A 24,320-nucleotide genomic window follows, 5' to 3' on the forward strand; every position below is an offset into this window, starting at 1 on the left:
CGTCGCCGGTCAACCTCTCGACGTCGATGCCGCCCCTGGGGGTACGTACCCTCACCTGGCTACTCCGACGGCAACACGCATGGCGGTTTCAATCCCAACAACACCTTCCTGCATGGCGCGCTGCAACGTTCCTCCCCCACCGACTTGCTCTCGACAAGGCCAAGGAGACCTACAATCTGGACGTGCCTGCCCCGATTGCGGCGGAAGGGCGCCCAGATGGCACCAAAAAAGTCAGGGCGGCGAGGGACGCGGCGCCCGCTGCCGAACGGCAGCAAGCTTCGATCGAGCAATGCATCGCTGAAGTCAAGAGCAGCGCTACTAGGAGAGAGGAGAAATCCGACGCGCGGTGGTCGGCGTTGATGATCAACGTCGCTGCAAAGAAGAGGAACACCAACGTGGAGTTCTTGATGGGGGCAGACACATCGACGATGAACGAGAAGGTGAAGGCGCGGTACATAGTGCAGCGTGACCTCATCTTAAGCCAGATGCCCGCGTTGGCGGCGACCACAGCGGCTATCACGACGGCAGCACAACGACGCCCAGCCCGAGCGTAGAAACCACGCCGATGACGAGCCCGACTACGCCGAGGACGAACCCGACCAGTCCCGTGGCAAAGGAGCCGCACCACACCGAACCGACCGTTTGATCCGTTTCATCCCTATTATCCCTTCCTTTTGATCGCTGAACTATGGCATACTGATCGCCGATTTGTGGCATGACGATCCCGAACTCGTGGCATCTTTTCGGCAACGGGAAAGAAGAATCTGAAAAAGTCGACGTCTGGGGGTCAAAACCTGGGGGCGCGGCTACAAACTCGCTCACCCCAAGGACGAAAAAAGCGTCGGCGTAACGCCAAAATGGCATTCGTCGGGTGCGCTGGGGGCAAACGGCTGGAGATGCTCTGATCCGAGGGCATTGCAACCCTCTTTTATCTTCTTCGCCCTACTCAACCTTTCCTTGAAGGTCCTCTTTGGCCTCGGCGCACTGTAGTGCACTGTGTCCTGCAACTCCCTAAGAGCATCTCCAACCGCAGCTCAAAAAATCCACGTCCAATAAAAAAATTAACGTGTCACTGTAGCATTTTTAAAGCGTGGGGACTGGAGCATCTCCAACAGACGCGCGCAAGTGTGGCGCCCAATCCAACGGCCACACCTGCAACAGCTTAGAGTTTGATGCGCGCGTAAGCCGACGCAATAATATACTGCGCACGATAGCGTTTTTGAGCACGTGCACAAAAGTTTTTAACGCGTACTGTTTTACAGTGTCTGTTGAAGCTGTCTGACGCCCAAAAAACGAATCTTTTAGCACGAAACAGTTTTTGCACGCCTGTTGGAGATGCTCTTAGCTTCGACCTGTCCAACATGGAGCCCCCAGAGCAGCTGATCTTCAGGTACATCAGCCACATCGAACTTTGACTGTAGCTACAATATGCTCTGCCGCGAGGGCTTGATCTACAGCCTCCAAAGCAAGTGCCACTGCGTTGCCAACATTGACATACAACCTCTAGCTCAACACGCTTATGAACGAGAATAATTAAAAGATGGAGAAACGTCTGTAATCCAGCAGTGGCTATGTTGATTTGTTCATATGGCCGATCATACGTGCAAAGGAAACCAAGAAAAACGAAGCCAGCGTTCACTGCTCCTCACAACTACATATCAGGCATTACAAATATTCATCCAGAAGCGAAGTACTACAGTACTATACTAAATCCAATGTAAAGGTCTGGGCCCACATTAGTGCAAACATTAGGATCTCGTCAGTCGCGGAAAATTCTTTTCTTTAGAACTTGGATAACAGGTACAAAAATGCATATTCTGACAACATATTCAGATCTCTCATTCAATCAAACGAAAACCAAGCACAGGCGGCATGGAATTTGGCAGCTACCCAAACAATACATGGAAATCACAGGACTTGGGCAGCGGTGTTGAGCTTCTCGGCTACCGCGATCTGAGTCCGTGTAATGCTTGACAGGTATACAAGCGCAAGATTGTCCTGCAAACAGTAAGGAAAAATGGCCAATGGTTAGCCGCCGGGGAATCCCAGGATAGCCATTTACCAACACAGAAAAAGTAGTTACCTGAATCTTGTCATTGAAGAGCCTGTCAAAAGATGCTGGAGACAGCTTTGGCATGGAGGAGACCGTGTCAGCAATGAACCTGCCTATCTTGTTGTCCGGTGCAACACGAGCTTCCTACAAATGATTAAGAAAACTTCCTTAAGAATCTACAATCAAGATACAAAGTACATTAACGACAAGAGGCGGGACAATTTCTTACCACAACATCATCAACATATTTGTAGATCTCGTCAATAAGAGCATATAACTTTTGCATTGAAGACTCCATTCCTTCCAGATCATTGGGGAGCTTCTCCACCATTGTAGATTTCAGCATTTCAACTGTGTCAACAGCAAGAGTAACAACACGTAAAAAAGTGTTTCCCTTGTAGAACAGATACTATTTCCGAAGACGCCAGAATATTACTTACAGAATACTTTCAGTAAGCATTCCACGTAGTAGTAATGTACCGAACTAATGCAAATGAAAAAAGGAATTGTTTCTTCCAAGAGCACGGAAACCTTTCACTAAAATTGCTAGTTTCCACTTTTTTAAAACAGAAAAGGGGAAAGTTATTTACTGACAGATGAGTATTGAACTTCTCATCAGATTTTTTTTGCTCGTAGATTTTGTGATAGAATGCCTCATTTAGCTCAATGCAACCAATTGGTCATTCTATGCAATTTATTACATGTTATTACTACAAAAGATTCAGTTCTGAAAATTCAGTGTCAGATCAACAGTCAATTTACATAGAGCACATGGTGGAACTATTCCAAGTGTGAAACTTACATCCAACTTTTTCTGCATCAAGCATCTTTAGGTCCAGAGGAATTTCCTGAAATTGTGCGGCAAGGTGCCTATCTCCAAGAGACAGGTTGGATGAGACATATGCTTTGATGGAAGCCTCCCCCATAGTGAAGCCAGTGTCAACTGTAAGATGAATGGGGCTCTGTACTTCTCTTGAATAAAATTCGTGGATAAGCGTACTACCCCCTGAAACACCAAAGCCAGTGGAGAACCTGCATGCAGATATATGATATCACCATGCGAGCAAGGTGGAGTATTTGTTGATTACATAGCTACTTTCTTTTGTATGAATAAATCTTAGCTCTTAATAAACTGAAGTCTAGTGACCTTGCTAGATGTGCTTTCTTTGCTACCCTTAATTGTTGGCTAGAGTGACTATCTGTCTACAGCACTAGAAAGAACATGATTTAATCACAAAAACATCAAACACAACATTAACATGTGCGGTGTATTTCATATGATTGGACAAATTTCCAAACGGCTGTCTATGCACACACAAATACATGGTCAGACAACTGTTTAAGATTCAATTTGTAAACAATCATGAAGTGGCGCTAGTATAGAAATTGTTGTTCGGGTCAACAAGACCAGATCAGTTGGATGAGAACTAGATGCTTCCATCAATTGTGAAAATTACAGTGATAGGCGCTATCAAACAAAAACTCACAAAGTTAAGACGTGTTGTGTATTTTCGTCATTTGACATGTCTTGGCAAGTTCATCTACTCAAACCTAACTATCAAGTACTCCCTCGTTCCTAAATATAAGTTTTCTTTTAATTTTGTTCCTAAATATAATTCTTTTTAGAGATTCGACTATGAACTACTCCCTCCGTTCCTAAATATAAGTCTTTTAAGCGATTTCACTAGCGGACTACATACGAAGCAAAATGAGTGAATCTACACTCTAAAATATGTCTATATACATCCGTATGTAGTCCTCTAGTGGAATCTCTAAAAAGACTTATATTATGGAACGGAGGGAGTACATAGTGATGTATGTAGACATAATTTAGAGTGTAGACTCACTCATTTTGCTCCATATGTAGTCCGTACTGGAATCTCTAGAAAGACTCATATTTAGGAACAGAGGGAGTACATTTTTCTCATTTGATATGCGGCAATCATGTCAAAATGCTGCACAAGCATACACCACAGTATTCGAGGTAACAGAAGAGCATTATGGAGAATACATACCATCCCACAAGCACTTCCTTGGGGTTCACCTTCTGGTGCGACGCGTACATGTTGTGGTGGTACTCAATGTCGAGAGCAACCTACTCACACACACACACACACACACACACAAATCACAGATACATGTCAGAATCCACGAGCTCGACTTACAAACCCTAGATCTCTCGGCGAACGTAGCGGACAAACACACCAAACATCGCGTATCGGAGAGATTTTAGCCCAGCTTCGAGCTGGGGGGTACGGGGAGGGGGAGGTAACCTGGTCGGCGGACTCGCTGTGGGGGACGACGTAGGCGTTGCGGACGTGGACGGTGCCGTCGGGGAGGACGGAGCCGAGGAGGGTGCCGATGACGCGCTCCGCCTGGTCGGGCCGGCGCACGAAGCTGTCGCAGATGGTGAAGACGACGACGGCCTCCACCCGCGCGGACGACGAGGAGGACGAGGACGACGGGAAGAGGAGCGCGGGGCCCGCGCCGCGGGCGGAGGTCTCCGGCGCCGCCATGGTGCTCGGTGAGGGCGGCGAGGCGAAGGGGGAGGAGCGGCGGCGCGCGGTGGTAGAGGGGGAGGGAGGATGGGGGGGGGAAAGGCTCGCACTCGTTTGGTCTGCTAGGGTTTTATTTGTCTTTGAGATTCGGAATTTCAGATGGAGCGGGTGCTCGCTTTGCTTGTTCGAGAACGTAGCGAGGTTCTTCTCCAGAGCCTCCGGTTCTTTTCAACCTACAAAAAGGGTCCCTCCCAAAAAAAAAACCTACAAAAAAGGGTTATGCAAACTCCTGTAAAAGATCTACCATGAATAAAAAACATGCGCCAAAAAAATTAGTACCGATCATAATATGAAATGTCGAACTTATATAGCTTGAGAACGACCGAGCAGGAGGATGCGTCAACTGCTGCAATCGAGTATGACTCGTTGTATCGGACATTTTAATCCCATAATGTCATGTATATTTTCTTTACTTATTATCTAACATTTAGAGAAATGTCATTTGGTTTTTGGGTGTATATACACTTGATATGGGAGGAGAAACTTAATAATTAAAAAGATAAAAAAAATGGAAGTTCTTTTAGAATAAACTTGACTTTCTTTTGCAATAGTATATAAAGTTTCAGCAATATACAACCAGCATTGACTTCAGGAGAAATAAAAACATTGTTTTGGCTATTATAGCTCACTATTTACACTATTCTGGCAAAAAAATAAAGAAGTCAAGTGGTTTTTTCTTTTTGTGATTTTTTTATGAATACAATTAAAGTTCAAATTTATTTCAAAAAAAATCAGATTTTTTTAATTTTTATTTCATTACTTATTTTGTTTCCATATAGCGTGTATGTACATCCAAAGACGAAACTTTCATGTCCTTAATATCTACCTCTAAATTGGTATCAAGCGAGAAAAGTGCTTAATATAGAGGTCATATGTTATCGGCGTATGTAACTAGTGTTAACAGGGAGCATGTACAGACGGAGGTGTGTGGATGGTGTCAACCAACCATAGAGACAATTACGAAATCTTCAATAATAGATAAACGGCTATAGACCACGCTCTCGAAGCTTCACATGGTATTAATGGTCCAGGTTTTCTGATGAAGAATACCGCGAGGTATCCTGTTAAACTCATTTATTATACATGCATATCAAGCTATTGGCTAATGTGAGGTTTGTCGGGCTATGGATGAAAAGTTGATGCATGCGAAAAAGCTCATGGCTTGCATCAGGGGATTGTTTTGACCTTCATTTGCCAAGATTACGCCCCGACGCATGGGCTAAGGATATCTTACTTGATCCTATTTTTCTATAATGACAACTGCATGATAATCATTTTAAACTCTAGTTGGCTTGTAAACTAGGACGTTTTTCTTAATGCAGGATGAGTATGACATCTCTTAGCATGGTTGCGCTTCTTATTGAAGTAGAGCGATCTAAATAAAACTATCACTACATCCGGTCAAAACAGGTTGCAAAAATGAAGCAACCATTTTCTTTTCCTTTAGTGATTTTCATGATCCTAATTACAGATGTGTATGTGCCGGCCTAAAGTAGGCATGCATGAAAGGATAAACAACCGGGTGCCTCCCCCCCTCTCAAACGAACGGATGGACGGCTTGGCCAGTGACCGGTAACGAAAAATGATCCAGACGGACATTGTTGTAGCAAGAAATCGACATCGGCGATGCGTTGTAACAAAAACCCAGCGTGATTTTAGCAAAATGAGATGCAGATTGTAGCATCACAAACAGTGCTTGTAATGGGGAAGTGCTGGTCCGAGCAATATCGTCGTCCTCGAATTGTCGACGTCGATGGTGCGTTGTAGCAAAACAAGTGTCGATTGTAGCAAAAAACGACGCCAGCTATTGTTGGAAATATGCCCTAGAGGCAATAATAAAATGGTTATTATCATATTTCCTTGTTCATGATAATCGTCTATTGTTCATGTTATAATTGTATTAACAGGAAACAGTAATACATGTGTGAATAAATAGATCACAATGTGTCCCTAGCAAGCCTCTAGTTGGCTAGCTCGTTAGTCAATAGATGATCATGGTTTCCTGATCATGGGCATTAGATGTCACGGGATCACATCATTGGGAGAATGATGTGATGGACAAGACCCAATCCTAAGCCTAGCACTAGATCGTATTGTTCGTATGCTAATGCTTTTCTAATGTCAAGTATCTTTTCCTTCGACCGTGAGATTGTGCAACTCCCGAATACCGTAGGAGTGCTTTGGGTGTATCAAACGTCACAACGTAAGTGGGTGACTATAAAGGTGCACTACGGGTACCTCCGAAAGTGTCTGTTGGGTTGGTACGAATCGAGATCGGGATTTGTCACTCCGTGTGACGGAGAGGTATCTCTGGGCCCACTCGGTAGAACATCATCATGAGCTCAATGTGACTGTCACGCCCAAGATGCGACCCTATCCTCAATTTGGCACGAAGGCCTCGTCAGGGATAGAAGCGCATCTCGTCGTGTCGCAAGAATGGATATCGTTACAAGTACATGTACTGAAAAGAAGAGATATATATACAGAGTTGGCTTACACTCGCCACAAGCTACATCAGAGTCACATCAGTACATTACATAATCATCAAGAGTAAGAGCAGTGTCCGTCTACGGACGAAAACAAACGACAAAAGAAGAACGACGTCCATCCTTGCTATCCCAGGCTGCCGGCCTGGAACCCATCCTAGATCGATGGAGAAGAAGAAGAAGAAGAAGAAGAAGAAGAAGAAGAAGCAACTCCAAATGAACAATCAACGCGCTCGCGTCAAGTAACCTTTACCTGTACCTGCAACTGGTGTTGTAGTAATTCGTGAGCCACAGGGGACTCAGCAATCTCATTTCCAAAGGTATCAAGACTAGCAGAGCTTAATGGGTGAGGTATGGTTAAGTGGTGAGGTTGTAGCAGCGGATAAGCATATATTTGGTGGCTAAACTTACGAGTACAAGAAGTAAGAGAGGGAAGATCTACGCATAACGGACGTGAACTAATGTTGATCAAATGAATGATCCTGAACACCTACCTACGTCAGACATAACACCACTGTGTCCTCGATCGGAGAAGGAACTCACGAAAGAGACAGTCACGGTTACGCACACGGTTGGCATATTTTAATTAAGTTAACTTCAAGTTATCTAGAACCAGTGTTAAACAAAGTTTCCACGTTGCCACATAACCGCGGGCACGGCTTTCCGAAAAGATTTAACCCTCCAGGGGTGCTCCAACTAGTCCATCACAGATTACCACAAGCCACATAGAAATCCTCAATCACGAAGCTCGCGATCTCGTCGGATTCCCTAGTGGGAAAACCTCAACTCTGAGATTACCCAAAGCATCACCGGAATCCCGATGCACAAGATATCTCGTCAAAGGTAAAACTAATCCAGCAAGGCCGCCCGACGTGTCGACGATCCCGATAGGAGTCGCGTACCTCGTTCTCAGGACACGGCGGATGAACTAGACTCGGGATCGCTAAACCTCCGGGTGACCAGAGGGGCGTCGGATATCGCTCAGGTGGGGCCAACACTCATGAGGAGCACTGGCCCGGGGGTTGATTAAATTATTCTCGGGGTCCGGAAAGTCCCTATGCAATTTTATTAGGTGTTTAGGCAAATGTAGTACCAAAGTTGGGCCTTGCCAGACCAGCTTTAATCTAAAACGAATTATCAAGGGGGTCCCCATAACAACCCTGATCGTGTTAGGAGCGCTCATTTATGGAACATAACACCGGTAGCCGAAACTAAGGGGGCAAAGGTGGAACAAAACACCAGGCTAGAAAGGCCGAGCCTTCCACCTTTTACCAAGTATATAGGTGCATTAAATTAAATAGCATTTAATATGGTGATATAACAAGGAACCCGTGCTTTTGCATGGAAGCATCTGCACCTGCAACTAGCAACGCTATCAACAGGGTTAAGCAAGCAGTAACATAGCCAATCAGTGGTTTGCTAGGTTGAACAGGTTGAAGGTAATCGTGGCATTGTTGAGAGGCTAATATTTAACAGGTGGTAGGCAACGAGACATAATCGATAGAAGCGATAAAACTAGCATGGCAATGATAGTAATCGTATCTGGGGAAATGATCATCTTGCCTGAGATCCCGCTTGGAAGAAGAAAGCCTCCGTGAAGCAGACGAACTGACGTTGTCGAACGGGTCCTCACAATCGGACACGCTTGCGGAACTCTATCGAGACGGGGAAACCGGAAACAAGCAGCAACACACGATATTCACCACCCGATGCACAACGCATATGATGCATGAGCTACTGAATACATGCAAGTCACGGCATGACAAATCACACAATCAAACACTACACATTAAGTGAAGTTCAATATGCACGAGTTGCATATTGACGAAACTCCACGTTAATTATTTAGTTCACTCCCGGTTAGTTACACAGCAATACTAAATGTGATTAAGCATGGCAAGAGGTGAAGCGTAATTAAACTACTTATCTAGGCATTTTAAGTGAGGTTGGAAATGACATATAGCACCTCCGAAATGACCCCACGTGTTAATTTACAATTCTGTCCAAATCTGAACTAATGCATTTAATTGGTTGTTAAACAGCAAATCAAATAGGTTCACGTGATTCTACGCGTCATGGCAAGCAATCTACACGTAAAGAACATCTCCAACGGAGCTACGGATCAAAAGATACAAGCACCGCAAGATATGATGGCATGAATGCAAAATGTGTGCAACGGCGGCTACGAGCACTTCAACACATACAAACAGCAAGAGAAAATGAAACTACACGAGATTCTAAGAAAGTTTCATGTAGGACACGATGAAAACGGAGCTACGGTTCGAAAACTACGAGCAAAACAAGAACTCACTACAAGCTGCCCAAAATCAGCCACATAGCATATTCTACACCCCACAACTACGAGCTACACAACTCTGATAAGCTCAAGCAAGGCATGGCACGGAAGAGGGCAAGAAGCACTACTACAAACATCTAACAACAACTAGCATGGCAGCAAGGAGCACTAGGAAAAGAAGACACAACATGGCATCGCACACACTATTTCAGACTTAGTGAAAATAACACCTCCTGAAAGTGCAGTTTTCAGCCTGAAGCTATATTGACAGCAGCAAAAACCTAAGCTACAGGTCTCCAAATGGCATGAAACTTAACAGCATGCTAGAGAAACACAAGGGGTACAACTAACTCCATTGGACCAACCCCAAAAGAGCTACAGATCACAAGATGCAAGCAAGACAAGACAACAACAAAAAATAACAGATTCCAGACTTAGAAATATTTCAGCTCCTCTAAAACAGCACTATTTCAAGCAACTTGAGGGCAGTCAAACAACACCTAAACATGCATTTCTATTGCAACCAAAAATACCAGGAGCTAGACAAAACATCCAAGAACAACTTCCTAGTTGACAACGTATTCAAACGAGGCCCGGAATAAAACCTACGAATTAAACAAAAGGGCATCACGGCAAAATATCGCGCGAACTAACTTCCTCAAAAGCTAAAACAAATTGCACAGAAAAATCCATGGGATTTTTCTACCCCGGAATCATATAAAATATATGGTGTTTGCGACACAAAATAAAGCCACACATTAATGCGAGAGAAATCCTAGACTCGGAAAAATAAGCTACCGTCAAATCCCTACACGCAAAAATATCGATGACCGCTCTAAAAAACATGCAAAAATATCCCCTAAACCATAGGCATTTCTATCATGGCATTCGAGCAATTCAAACACGCGTGGAAATAACTACGGGCAACAAACCTATCGGGACAGCACGCAAAACTAGGCATTTGGCGCGTTAAACTAGCTCAAATAATTATGCGAGTTTTATAAACGGGTTCTACTTGAGAAACTACACGAAAAGCATATAAAAAACATCGCGATCCGACATACGGATTAAAAGATACAAGCGTTTGAAAATCTAGACTTTTTCTGAAATGATATTAAATTCCGAAAAAATCCTAATTCGTTAACGGGCCGAAACCAAGGGCGTAACATAACAAATCAGCGCACGGGCGGGGGATAGCCTCACCTTTGGGCCGGCTCGGACCGGTTGGTGGAGTGGGCCTAGGAGCGAGGCCGAAGGAGATGGCGACCTGGGCCGCTGGTGCTGGAGCGAGGCCGACCTGGGCCTGGGCCGGCACGGACTCGTGACCAGCTGGGCCGAGGCGCTCCGGGAGGAGGCCCAGGACGCGCTCGGGCACGGTCATCGCGGGGCTCGCGCTTGCGTTCCAGCGGGCACCGACAGGGGACGCTCCGGCGGCGGGCTGGGGCTTGGGGGCAGTGCTCCGGCGAGGAACCAGCCGGATCGAGGCCTCCGGCGGCGGATCTAGCCTCGGGTTGCCGAATCTGGCCCGGGAACGGCGGCAGGCGGCGGTGCACGGCGACGAGACCTGAGGGCAGCGGCGCGGGACACGGCAGGCGAGGTGCTCGCGACGGGCTCGGCTCTGGCGGCGGCTAACCCTCGCCGGCGAGCGGGGCTACCGGCGGCGGGGCTGGCGACTCCGGCGGCGGGTGCGCGGGTAGGCAGGGCAGCCTCCGGCGGCGGCGCAACACGGCGGCGGGACGAGGCCGCGGGATTCGGACGCACAGGGGCTCGAGCCACAGCGGCGGCGGCGCGAGATGGGCCTCGGGCTGGCCGCGCGCGGGCTCGGGCGGGCCCGGCGGCTGGGGAGGGAGAGAGAGGTGGGAAATTAGGGTTTCGGGCAGGTGGCACGGATTCCAAGGTGGAGAGGGGTTGCTTGCCTAAAATTAAGGAGGGGGCCTATATATAGACAAACGGGGGGGCTCGGTTAACCGGAATTTCGTTCCGGATCCAACCGTGCGGTCGGATTCGGGCGATTCCGAACACGGGTATGGGTACGCGGCCGTGTAGGGTGATTTACCGGAGATGAGAGGGAGAACGGGCGGCGCGGCACGAATTTTAAAAACACCGACAGACGTCCGACGAATAACCGAAGACGATGCCGCTACGGGCGACCGTTCGGGTACCAGACGGTCTCCGATCGCGACGAAATTCGACAGGCGGCCTAGCCAGATTAAAATAAGATCGCGTTCCAAGTTTCACCTCGATCATAGAAAGTTTTAAACGCACTTTAAAAACAGGGTTTCGACGGTGCCGCGGGCGCGTGCGAGTGTGTTCAGGCTCGGAACGAACAATGACGCGAACCGGCAACTAACAACGGATGCAAGTTTTTGAAAACTGGCGGCAACGGAGATGCCGATGCAATGCTGATGATGCGCATGATGCGATGATGATGCGGCAACTGAAAATACCCACACGACGAAAACGGAACGAAAAGGGGAAACTTCTGGAACGTCGGCATCGGGCTGTCACAACTCTCCTACACTACCAGAGGATCTCGCCCCGAGATCCAAGAATGAAAGGGGAAGAGGATGAGAAAGAACAAGGGGTACAAATTTAGTCGCTTCTTTGACAAACGAGTGAAACCAACGAACCTTGAAGGTTGCAAAGAGATGAGGACTGACATGAGGAAGAAGCAAGAATTCACGGAAAATTTCGGCAGCACTTCGGTAGGAAAATGGGACAAAAAATGCGGAAAGGTGGAAGAAATAGACAATATTCACAACAAACAAGTAAATAGAGCAAGGGAACACCATGATCTTGATAGAACAACAAGATTGACCCAAAATAGCAATATCACAATGCCTCCGGAACAATAGAATATGAACTAGCTCAAGCAGAAGAAGAGAATGAAGAAAAGAATGACAACTACCATCACCATAGAATTGAAGAGCCTCCGGACAGAGAATTGACATAGTAGTTGGAAAACCAACAACGAAAAGAACAAGATAGTAGTGGGCTTATGAAAATCATCTCAACAAATATGAGGTGACAACCAACCACTAAAAGAACCAAGGATAGATTACGAGAAACAAGATATGAACAAATACTTACGCCAAGAGGAAACATTGAGAACTTGGATTAAAGACAAGCACCATAATAGCAACAATCCATAGGAAAGGCTTTAGGTGAAATCAAAACCAAGATAGCTCAAAGAAGAAATCATGGGTTGAAAATATCTCATGATCAAAGAATTGGTGTGTTTAATTTTCTCATTCTTGAAAGGAAACTCTTCGAGGCTCCTACACTAACAAGAAGGCTATAATACCACCTCAAAAGATAAAGGGAGAACAATTGCACTTGGGAATGCAAGAGAAAGGATACTTGAGGTTCTCCAACAAGAATCTTGAAGAACACTTGAGAATGGATTGAAACCATGAGCCACTCCGGAAGAAAGATTGAAATCACTTGATGAAGTAAGAATAAGAATTATGTTATGCTCATCCTTCATCAAGTTTAATTGATGACAAGCAACGGATCTAGCATACCACTTATTCTTCTAGAAATGATTAAGGAGAGATATGAGCACAAACTAGAAGAAATCTTGAAAGAGGCACCGGTGAGAATTCACAATTGAATGGGAATACCAAGAATTAATGGAGATGCACGATAACGAAGAGATCATGATCCACCTGAGAGAAGAAAACTTAAACACGGCACTGGATAATCGAGAGACGAACGAAGAGACAACAATTGAGAAGAATTGAGGATGAAAGCTAAAAGCTGAGAACGAAGAATCTTCTGAAATGATGGCCTTCGAAGAATCGAGAATGAAGACAACTCAGAAATGCACCGGATAGCAAGAAATTAATCACTCATGATTGGAAACAATTACAGATGATAACACAAGGCTGAAATGATGAATATTTAAGAGAATGAACCAAGATTTACGAGAAACACTCCTTCGAATTGCAAGGTGAGAATGATGACGAGAAACAACACCAAGAATAGCTGAGACACTCCGGAATAATGAGGAATGAAAGGTTGAACCAAATATGAGAATTAATTCGAATAGGCCTTGGAGAAGGGATATGACTGATGAAATTCATACTTACGTCATAGTTGAAATAAATAGAGAACTCCGGGAAAAGATTAAAGAGCCAGGTAAGATCCTGGGAAGAACCTGTGGGTTATGGGCCCACTCAAAGAAACCATCGTTAGAAAATATTGCTAGGAAGATTGATATTGCACCGGTATGAAGAGGACTAGATGAGGTTAGCACCTCGAAATAATTAAAAGAATTGAAAACACGAAACTTCCGAGATATCTTCAGCACTCCGGATAGACTAGAGAGAAATAACAACAAGAAAATAGACTGATAAAAATTTCCAACATAGGAAATAATTACAAGGATGAAAAGGATATGATGAACACAAACAACTGAATTGAATTCACCGGTAAGGATGACAAGAATGCACAAAGAGGAACACGAAGCTCCTGAGAATCTTCACAATGAATCACCGGTTACGAAAAGAAGAAAAGATAGCGGAAACATCACTGAATAAAAAGGGCGGGAGGGTGGGGAAAAAATAAAGACAACTTGGGCTAGATGAGATGAACTCCTGATGAATAAGAGAATGCTCTGCAAAAATTGGAGAGGATTGATTACACTTGAAGAGGAGCACACCGGTTGGAAAAGAATTAACATGACGACTCCGGTTGACAAGAATTAACAAGAGAATTGATTAAGCAAAAGGATTTGCATTCTCACATAAAAAATATGAGAACATAGATTAGGAAAGATCTGAAATCACCACTTGACATCGAAGCAACACGAATTACCACATTCCAACAAAACAAAGGGTGAGGCTTAAGAAACAAGCTAGAACAAACTCATGAGAAAGATTTCGTCCGATATTTTCGTGGACAGGATCGCACGGGCACGATTTACAGTAGCCATCAAGTGCAAGGCAGTGCACCCGACATACGAAGCGTCCCCGAGTCATAGCAAGCTACAAGGACTTTTTAAGACACAACGTGTACCGCTGTAAGTCGACCATGAACAAACGAATCCACTAGATGTCGAACCCCAACCTAACATCATGTATTTGTTGGAGGATTGTCCTATAAGCAACTACTTGAATTCCCACCTATGAATTCCCGAAATATCTGGTCATGCAATCTAGTACACGGATACAAGGAGTAATATCACACAACTCCTATACTAACCCGTCACTTGTATCACATCCGTCAACACACGACCAGAATCTCGGACCTTCATCTAACACAGACCCTCGTGATCACAACGATACAAAGTATGGCAGTACTCCCGAACAATCTGCACCAGTACTGGGGACATCGGGGTTATCTCGCCACTACTAGTATTGAAGCAATTATGAACATCCTTCGTTCTGAGATACTAAGAAATCTGAATGATAACGATGTGCTCAAGAATCCCTTGGAGCTCAACTCCCCGGAAGAAAATCAAGTCACACAGGAGGCACCAAGACAGAACTCCGTCACATCGGCATCATATAGATTTCAAAAATATCCGCGTGATCCTAAATTTTTTTTTTGAGTGGGAAGAGGAGTAGAGTAAATTATTACGTCAAGATTCCTCACCAGAGCATAGAAGAGGAGAAAAAAGAATCCTACTCTCCGATATATAACTAGACTCAAAGTAGTTTTTCTCTAGACTCGACTCGGCCAAGTTCGATCAATCAAGGGGGCTCCTAGGTCGGTACTGCTCTGATACCAACTTGTCACGCCCAAGATGCGACCCTATCCTCAATTTGGCACGAAGGCCTCGTCAGGGATAGAAGCGCATCTCATCGTGTCGCAAGAATGGATATCGTTACAAGTACATGTACTGAAAAGAAGAGATATATATACAGAGTTGGCTTACACTCGCCACAAGCTACATCAGAGTCACATCAGTACATTACATAATCATCAAGAGTAAGAGCAGTGTCCGTCTACGGACGAAAACAAACGACAAAAGAAGAACGACGTCCATCCTTGCTATCCCAGGCTGCCGGCCTGGAACCCATCCTAGATCGATGGAGAAGAAGAAGAAGAAGAAGAAGAAGAAGAAGAAGAAGAAGCAACTCCAAATGAACAATCAACGCGCTCGCGTCAAGTAACCTTTACCTGTACCTGCAACTGGTGTTGTAGTAATTCGTGAGCCACAGGGGACTCAGCAATCTCATTTCCAAAGGTATCAAGACTAGCAGAGCTTAATGGGTGAGGTATGGTTAAGTGGTGAGGTTGTAGCAGCGGATAAGCATATATTTGGTGGCTAAACTTACGAGTACAAGAAGTAAGAGAGGGAAGATCTACGCATAACGGACGTGAACTAATGTTGATCAAATGAATGATCCTGAACACCTACCTACGTCAGACATAACACCACTGTGTCCTCGATCGGAGAAGGAACTCACGAAAGAGACAGTCACGGTTACGCACACGGTTGGCATATTTTAATTAAGTTAACTTCAAGTTATCTAGAACCAGTGTTAAACAAAGTTTCCACGTTGCCACATAACCGCGGGCACGACTTTCCGAAAAGATTTAACCCTGCAGGGGTGCTCCAACTAGTCCATGACAGATTACCACAAGCCACATAGAAATCCTCAATCACGAAGCTCGCGATCTCGTCGGATTCCCTAGTGGGAAAACCTCAACTCTGAGATTACCCAAAGCATCACCGGAATCCCGATGCACAAGATATCTCGTCAAAGGTAAAACTAATCCAGCAAGGCCGCCCGACGTGTCGACGATCCCGATAGGAGTCGCGTACCTCGTTCTCAGGACACGGCGGATGAGCTAGACTCGGGATCGCTAAATCTCCGGGTGACGAGAGGGGCGTCGGATATCGCTCAGGTGGGGCCAACACTCATGAGGAGCACTGGCCCGGGGGTTGATTAAATTATTCTCGGGGTCCGGAAAGTCCCTATGCAATTTTATTAGGTATTTAGGCAAATGTAGTACCAAAGTTGGGCCTTGCCAGACCAGCTTTAATCTAAAACGAATTATCAAGGGGGTCCCCATAACAACCCCGATCGTGTTAGGAGCGCTCATTTATGGAACATAACACCGGTAGCCGAAACTAAGGGGGCAAAGGTGGAACAAAACACCAGGCTAGAAAGGCCGAGCCTTCCACCTTTTACCAAGTATATAGGTGCATTAAATTAAATAGCATTTAATATGGTGATATAACAAGGAACCCATGCTTTTGCATGGAAGCATCTGCACCTGCAACTAGCAACGCTATCAACAGGGTTAAGCAAGCAGTAACATAGCCAATCAGTGGTTTGCTAGGTTGAACAGGTTGAAGGTAATCGTGGCATTGTTGAGAGGCTAATATTTAACAGGTGGTAGGCAACGAGACATAATCGATAGAAGCGATAAAACTAGCATGGCAATGATAGTAATGGTATCTGGGGAAATGATCATCTTGCCTGAGATCCCGCTTGGAAGAAGAAAGCCTCCGTCAAGCAGACAAACTGACGTAGTCGAACGGGTTCTCACAATCGGACACGCTTGCGGAACTCTATCGAGACGGGGAAACCGGAAACAAGCATCAACACACGATATTCACCACCCGATGCACAACACATGTGATGCATGAGCTACTGAATACATGCAAGTCACGACATGACAAATCACACAATCAAACACTACACATTAAGTGAAGTTCAATATGCACGAGTTGCATATTGACGAAACTCCACGTTATTTATTTAGTTCACTCCCAGTTAGTTGCACGGCAATATTAAATGTGATTAAGCATGGCAAGAGGTGAAGCGTAATTAAACTACTTATCTAGGCATTTTAAGTGAGGTCGGAAATGACATATAGCACCTCCGAAATGACCCCACGTGTTAATTTACAATTCTGTCCAGATCTGAACTAATGCATTTAATTGGTTGTTAAACAGCAAAACAAATAGGTTCACGTGATTCTACGCGTCATGGCAAGCAATCTACACGTAAAGAACATCTCCAACGGAGCTACGGATCAAAAGATACAAGCACCGCAAGATATGATGGCATGAATGCAAAATGTGTGCAACGGCGGCTACGAGCACTTCAACACATACAAACAGCAAGAGAAAATGAAACTACACGAGATTCTAAGCAAGTTTCAAGTAGGACACGATGAAAACGGAGCTACGGTTCGAAAACTACGAGCAAAACAAGAACTCACTACAAGCTGCCCAAAATCAGCCACATAGCATATTCTACACCCCACAACTACGAGCTATACAACTCTGATAAGCTCAAGCAAGGCATGGCGCGGAAGAGGGCAAGAAGCACTACTACAAACATCTAACAACAACTAGCATGGCAGCAAGGAGCACTAGGAAAAGAAGACACAACATTGCATCGCACACACTATTTCAGACTTAGTGAAAATAACACCTCCTGAAAGTGCAGTTTTCAGCCTGAAGCTATATTGACAGCAGCAAAAACCTAAGCTACAGGTCTCCAAATGGCATGAAACTTAACAGCATGCTAGAGAAACACAAGGGGTACAACTAACTCCATTGGACCAACCCCAAAAGAGCTACAGATCACAAGATGCAAGCAAGACAAGACAGCAACAAAAAATAACAGATTCCAGACTTAGAAATATTTCAGCTCCTCTAAAACAGCACTATTTCAAGCAACTTGAGGGCAGTCAAACAACACCTAAACATGCATTTCTATTGCAACCAAAAATACTAGGAGCTAGACAAAACATCCAAGAAAAACTTCCTAGTTGACAACGTATTCAAACGAGGCCCGAAATAAAACCTACGAATTAAACAAAAGGGCATCACGACAAAATATCGCGCGAACTAACTTCCTCAAAAGATAAAACTAATTGCACAGAAAAATCCATGGGATTTTTCTACCCCGGAATCATATAAAATATATGGGGTTTGCGACACAAAATAAAGCCACACATTAATACGAGAAAAATCCTAGACTCGGAAAAATAAGCTACCGTCAAATCCCTACACGCAAAAATATCGATGACCGCTCTAAAAAACATGCAAAAATATCCCCTAAACCATAGGCATTTCTATCATGGCATTCGAGCAATTCAAACACGCGTGGAATAACTACGGGCAACAAACCTATCGGGACAGCACGCAAAACTAGGCAGTTGGCGCGTTAGACTAGCTCAAATAATTATGCGAGTTTTATAAACGGGTTCTACTCGAGAAACTACACGAAAAGCATATAAAAAACATCGCGATCCGACATACGGATTAAAAGATACAAGCGTTTGAAAATCTAGACTTTTTCTGAAATGATATTAAATTCCGAAAAAATCCTAATTCGTTAACGGGCCGAAACCAAGGGTGTAACATAACAAATCAGCGCACGGGCGGGGGATAGCCTCACCTTTGGGCCGGCTCGGACCGGTTGGTGGAGTGGGCCGAGGAGCGAGGCCGAAGGAGATGGCGACCTGGGCCGCTGGTGCTGGAGCGAGGCCGACATGGGCCTGGGCCGGCACGGACTCGTGACCAGCTGGGCCGAGGCGCTCCGGGAGGAGGCCCAGGACGCGCTCGGGCACGGTCATCGCGGGGCTCGCGCTGGCGTTCCAGCGGGCACCGACAGGGGACGCTCCGGCAGCGGGCTGGGGCTTGGGGGCAGTGCTCCGGCGAGGAACCAGCCGGATCGAGGCCTCCGGCGGCGGAACTAGCCTCGGGTTGCCGGATCTGGCCCGGGAACGGCGGCAGGCGGCGGTGCACGGCGACGAGACCTGAGGGCAGCGGCGCGGGACACGGCAGGCGAGGTGCTGGCGATGGGCTCGGCTCTGGCGGCGGCTAACCCTCGCCGGCAAGTGGGGCTACCGGCGGCGGGGCTGGCGACTCAGGCGGCGGGTGCGCGGGTAGCCAGGGCAGCCTCCGGCGGCGGCGCAACACGGCGGCGGGACGAGGCCGCGGGATTCGGACGCTCATGGGCTCGAGCCACGGCGGCGGCGGCGCGAGATGGGCCTCGGGCGGGCCGCGCGCGGGCTCGGGCGGGCCTGTCGGCTGGGGAGGGAGAGAGAGGTGGGAAATTAGGGTTTTGGGCAGGTGGCACGGATTCCGAGGTGGAGAGGGGTTGCTTGCCTAAAATTAAGGAGGGGGCCTATATATAGACAAACGGGGGGGCTCGGTTAACCGGAATTTCGTTCCGGATCCAACCGTGCGGTCGGATTCGGGCGATTCCGAACGCGGGTATGGGTACGCGGCCGTGTAGGGTGGTTTACCGGAGATGAGAGGGAGAACGGGCGGCGCGGCACGAATTTTAAAAACACCGACATACGTCCGACGAATAACCGAAGACGGTGCCGCTACGGGCGACCGTTCGGGTACCAGACGGTCTCCGATCGCGACGAAATTCGATAGGCGGCCTTGCCAGATTAAAATAAGACCGCGTTCCAAGTTTCACCTCGATCATAGAAAGTTTCAAACGCACTTTAAAAACAGGGTTTCGACGGTGCCGCGGGCGCGTGCGAGTGCAGTCAGGCTTGGAACGAACAACGACGCGAACCGGCAACTAACAACGGATGCAAGTTTTGAAAACTAGCGGCAACGGAGATGCCGATGCAATGCTGATGATGCACATGATGCGATGATGATGCGACAACTGAAAATACCCACACGACGAAAACGGAACGAAAAGGGGAAACTTCTGGAACGTCGGCATCGGGCTGTCACAGTGACTAAGGAGTTAGTCACACGATGACGTGCTACAGAACGAGTAAAGAGACTTACCAGTAACGAGATTGAACAAGGTATAGGTATATCGACGATCAAATCTCGGGCAAGTTCTATACCGACACACAAAGGGAATCGTATACGGGATTGATTGAATCCTTGACATCGTGGTTCATCCGATGAGATCATCGTGGAGCAAGTGGGAGCCACCATGGGTATCCAGACGCCGCTGATGGTTATTGGCCAGAGAGGTGTCTCGGTCATGTCTTCCTGTCTCCCGAACCCGTAGGGTCTACACACTTAAGGTTCGATGACGCTAGGGTTATAGGGAATTATTATACGAGGTTACCAAAAGTTGTTTGGAGTCCCGGATGAGATCTCGGACGTCATGAGGAGCTCCGGAATGGTCCACAGGTAAAGATTGATATATAGGACGGATGGTTTTGGACACCGGAAGTGTTTCGGGCGTCACCGGTAATGTACCGGGACCACCGGGACCACCGGAGGTGGCCTCGAGGGACCACCGAAGGGGGGCAACGACCCCGGAAGGTAAGGTGGGCCCAGTGGGGGTGGGAACCAGCCCCTAGGTGGGCTGGTGCGCCTCCCCACTCAGCCCATTGCGCAAGGGAGAGAAAAGGGGGGGCAAACCCTAAGCCAGGTGGGCCTAAGGCCCACCAGTTGGTGCGCCACCCCCTCCTCCCCCTTCTGGCCGCCGTACCTCCCATCTGGGGGGGTCTGCCGCACCCCCTAGGGTGGGAACCCTAGGGGTGGCACCCCCTCTCCCCTTCCCCTATATATAGTGGGCACTTTTGGCCATTGAGGGATGGACTTTTCCCTCTCCCTCGGCGCAGCCCTGCTCTTCTTTCTCCTCCTCTCTACCGGTGCTTGGCGAAGCCCTGCCGGGAGACCTCGTCTCTCCATCGACACCATGCCTTCGTGCTGCTGGAGTTCTTCCCCAACCTCTCCCTCCTCCTTGCTGGATCAAGGTGCGGGAGACGCCACCGGGCTGCACGTGTGTTGAACGCGGAGGTGCCGTAGTTCGGCACTAGATCGGAATCGCTGCGAGTACGACTCCATCAACATCGTTCTAGCAACGCTTCCGCTTAGCGATCTTCAAAGGTATGAAGATGCTCTTACCCCTCTCTCCTTGCTGGTCTCTCCATAGGAAGATCTGAATAAGCGTAGGAAAATTTTGAATTTATGCTACGTTACCCAACAGTGGCATCCGAGCCAGGTTTTCTATGCGTAGATTCTATGCACGAGTAGAACACAAAAGTTGTGGGCGATGATTTGTCAATTTGCTTGCCGCTACTAGTCTTATTCTTTTTCGACGGTATTGTGGGATGAAGCGGCCCGGACCGACTTTACACGTACGCTTACGTGAGACTGGTTCCACCGACAGACATGCACACCGTGCATAAAGGTGGCTAGCGGGTGTCTGTCTCTCCTACTCTAGTCGGATTGGATTTGATGAAAAGGGTCCTTATGAAGGGTAAATAGCTTTGGCATATCATCGTTGTGGCTGTCACGTAGGTAAGAAGGCGTTCTTGCTAGAAACCTAAATCAGCCACGTAAAACTTGCAACAACAATTAGAGGACGTCTAACTTGTTTTTGCAGGGTTTGACATGTGATGTGACATGGCCAAAGTTGTGATGTTGCATGTATGATGTATGAGATGATCATGTTATTGTAATAGGTTTCACGACTTGCATGTCGATGAGTATGACAACCGGCAGGAGCCATAGGAGTTGTCTTAATTTATTGTATGAGATGCAACACCATGTGCTTACTACTTTTACTTCATTGCTAACGGTTAGCTATAGTAGTAGTGATAGTAGTAGTTGGCGTGACGACTTCACGGAGACACGATGATGGAGATCATGATGATGAAGATCATGGTGTCACGCCGGTGACGATGATGATCATGCGATGCCTGAAGATGGAGATCGAAAGAGCAAAGATGATAATGGCCATATCATGTCACTATATGATTGCATTGTGATGTTTATCATGTTTTACATCTTATTGCTTAGAATGACAGTAGCATAATAAGATGATCCCTCTTAAAATTTAGAGAACGTATTCCCCTAAGTGTGCACCGTTGTGAAGGTTCGTTGTCTCAAAGCACCACGTGATGATCGGGTGTGATAGATTCTAACGTTCGCATACAACGGGTGTAAGCCAGATTTACACACGCGAAACACCTAGGTTGACTCGACGAGCTTAGCATGTACAGACATGACCCCGAATACAAGAGACCAAAAGGTCGAACATGAGTCGTATGGTTGAATGCGATCAGCATGGAGTTGCTCACCATGGTGACTAGTCCGTCTCACGTGATGATCGGACACGGGTTAGTCAACATGGATCATGTGTCACTTAGATGACTAGAGGGATGTCGATTTAAGTGGGAGTTCATACTTAATTTGATTAAATGAACTTAATTGTCATGAACTTAGTCTAAAAGTTGTCTTTATAAATATTATAGATGTCCAACGCCAACCTCAATTTCAACGCATTCCTAGAGAAAAACAAGCTGAAAGATGATGGTAGCAACTATGCGGACTGGGTTCGCAATTTGAAGCTCATCCTTGAAGCAGCTAAAAAGGCTTATGTCCTTGATGCGCCGCTAGGTGACCCTCCCGCTCCCGCAGCAGCCCTGGACATTCTGAACGTCTGGCAAACGCGGAGTGATGACTACTCTCTAGTTAGGTGTGGCATGTTATACAGTTTAGAAACGGGGCTCCAAAGGCGTTTTGAGCAACACGGGGCATATGAGATGTTCCAGGAGCTGAAGCTAGTTTTTCAAGCTCATGCCCGTGTCGAGAGATATGAAGTCTCCGACAAGTTCTTTAGTTGTAAGATGGAGGAGAACAGTTCTGTCGGTGAGCACATACTCAAAATGTCTGGGTTACACGATCGTCTGACTTCACTTGGAGTCGAACTTCCGGATGATGCTATAATTGACAGAATCCTCCAGTCTCTCCCACCAAGCTACAAAGGCTTTGTGCTTAACTACAACATGCAAGGGATGAAGAAGACCATTCCCGAGTTGTACTCGATGCTCAAGTCTGCGGAAGTAGAAATCAAGAAAGAGCATCAAGTGTTGATGGTCAACAAGACCACTAGTTTCAAGAAAGGCAAGGGTAAGAAGAACTTCAAGAAAGACGGCAAAGTTTCTGCCACGCCCGGTAAGCCAGATGCTGGGAAGAAGAAAAAGAATGGACCCAAGCCTAAGACTGAGTGCTTCTATTGCAAGGGAAAAGGTCATTGGAAGCGGAACTGCCCCAAATACTAAGCGGACAAGAAGGCCGGCAACGTTACAGGTATATGTGATATACATGTTGTTAGAGCATATATCTCCATATGTGGTTTTGGTACTTGATGACAATTCCTATGGACTAATGGTTGCCTTAAGTTACATTTATAGGATTTGTCCATAGGCACTTCTTGAAGTCCATATGTTGGGTTCAAGGAGTTTATATGATGACCAAGATGGTATTCAAGGTATTATCCAAAGAATGGTCATAGAGACACATGGTTGATCAAGATCTCATACAAAGAGTAAATCAAGATGATCAACACACAAAGCGTACAAGATGTACCGAGAGGGATCAAGTGATCCCATGGTATGGATTTGTCCATAGGCACTTCTTGAAGTCCATCTGTTGGGTTCAAGGAGTTTATATGATGACCAAGATGGTATTCAAGGTATTATCCAAAGAATGGTCATAGAGACACATGGTTGATCAAGATCTCAGACAAAGAGTAAATCAAGATGATCAACACACAAAGCGTACAAGATGTACCGAGAGGGATCAAGTGATCCCATGGTATGGTAAGCATTGTCCATTACGTGTTTGTGTACTAACCCATGGTCTTCGTGAGAGTTCTATGTGGGGGTTAGGTGTGTTTCCATGGGCTTGCGTCAACGGGAAGATCTCATACAACCCATGGAGTATGACGTCATGTTTCCATGGGCTTGCGTCAAAGGGAAGATCTCATACAACCCATGGAGTATGACGTCATGTTTCCATGGGCTTGCGTCAAAGGGAAGATCGCATACAACCCATGGAGTATGACGTCAAGTTGTGATCGTCATCAAGATTGCGATGTGCAAGTTCAAGTGGATCAGCACGAAGATAGCATGCTTGAAGCTTGCCGTCCATTGTGGTGGCAATGGACTTGTGAAGATATGCTGAAGAGTGGCTCACCCATAGTGAGTATGGGGGAGCAATCAACTAGTCTTCA

General features: G+C 46.4%; 1 protein-coding gene across 1 annotated transcript; it reads right to left on the reverse strand.

Moving 5' to 3' along the window:
- Positions 1 to 1,763: 1,763 nt before the first annotated feature.
- On the reverse strand, positions 1,764 to 4,743 carry LOC123401973 (eukaryotic translation initiation factor 3 subunit F). Its single transcript, XM_045095838.1, has 6 exons — positions 4,327 to 4,743; positions 4,069 to 4,148; positions 2,856 to 3,085; positions 2,283 to 2,404; positions 2,084 to 2,197; positions 1,764 to 1,998 (listed from the first exon to the last, which is right to left on the reverse strand). Exons 1-6 carry the CDS (start codon positions 4,567 to 4,569, stop codon positions 1,909 to 1,911), a joined length of 879 nt encoding a protein of 292 aa, XP_044951773.1. The 5' UTR covers positions 4,570 to 4,743; the 3' UTR covers positions 1,764 to 1,908.
- Positions 4,744 to 24,320: the final 19,577 nt, after the last annotated feature.

Source organism: Hordeum vulgare, chromosome 6H (genome assembly GCF_904849725.1).
Source record: "Hordeum vulgare subsp. vulgare chromosome 6H, MorexV3_pseudomolecules_assembly, whole genome shotgun sequence".
Taxonomy (NCBI): Eukaryota; Viridiplantae; Streptophyta; class Magnoliopsida; order Poales; family Poaceae; genus Hordeum; species Hordeum vulgare.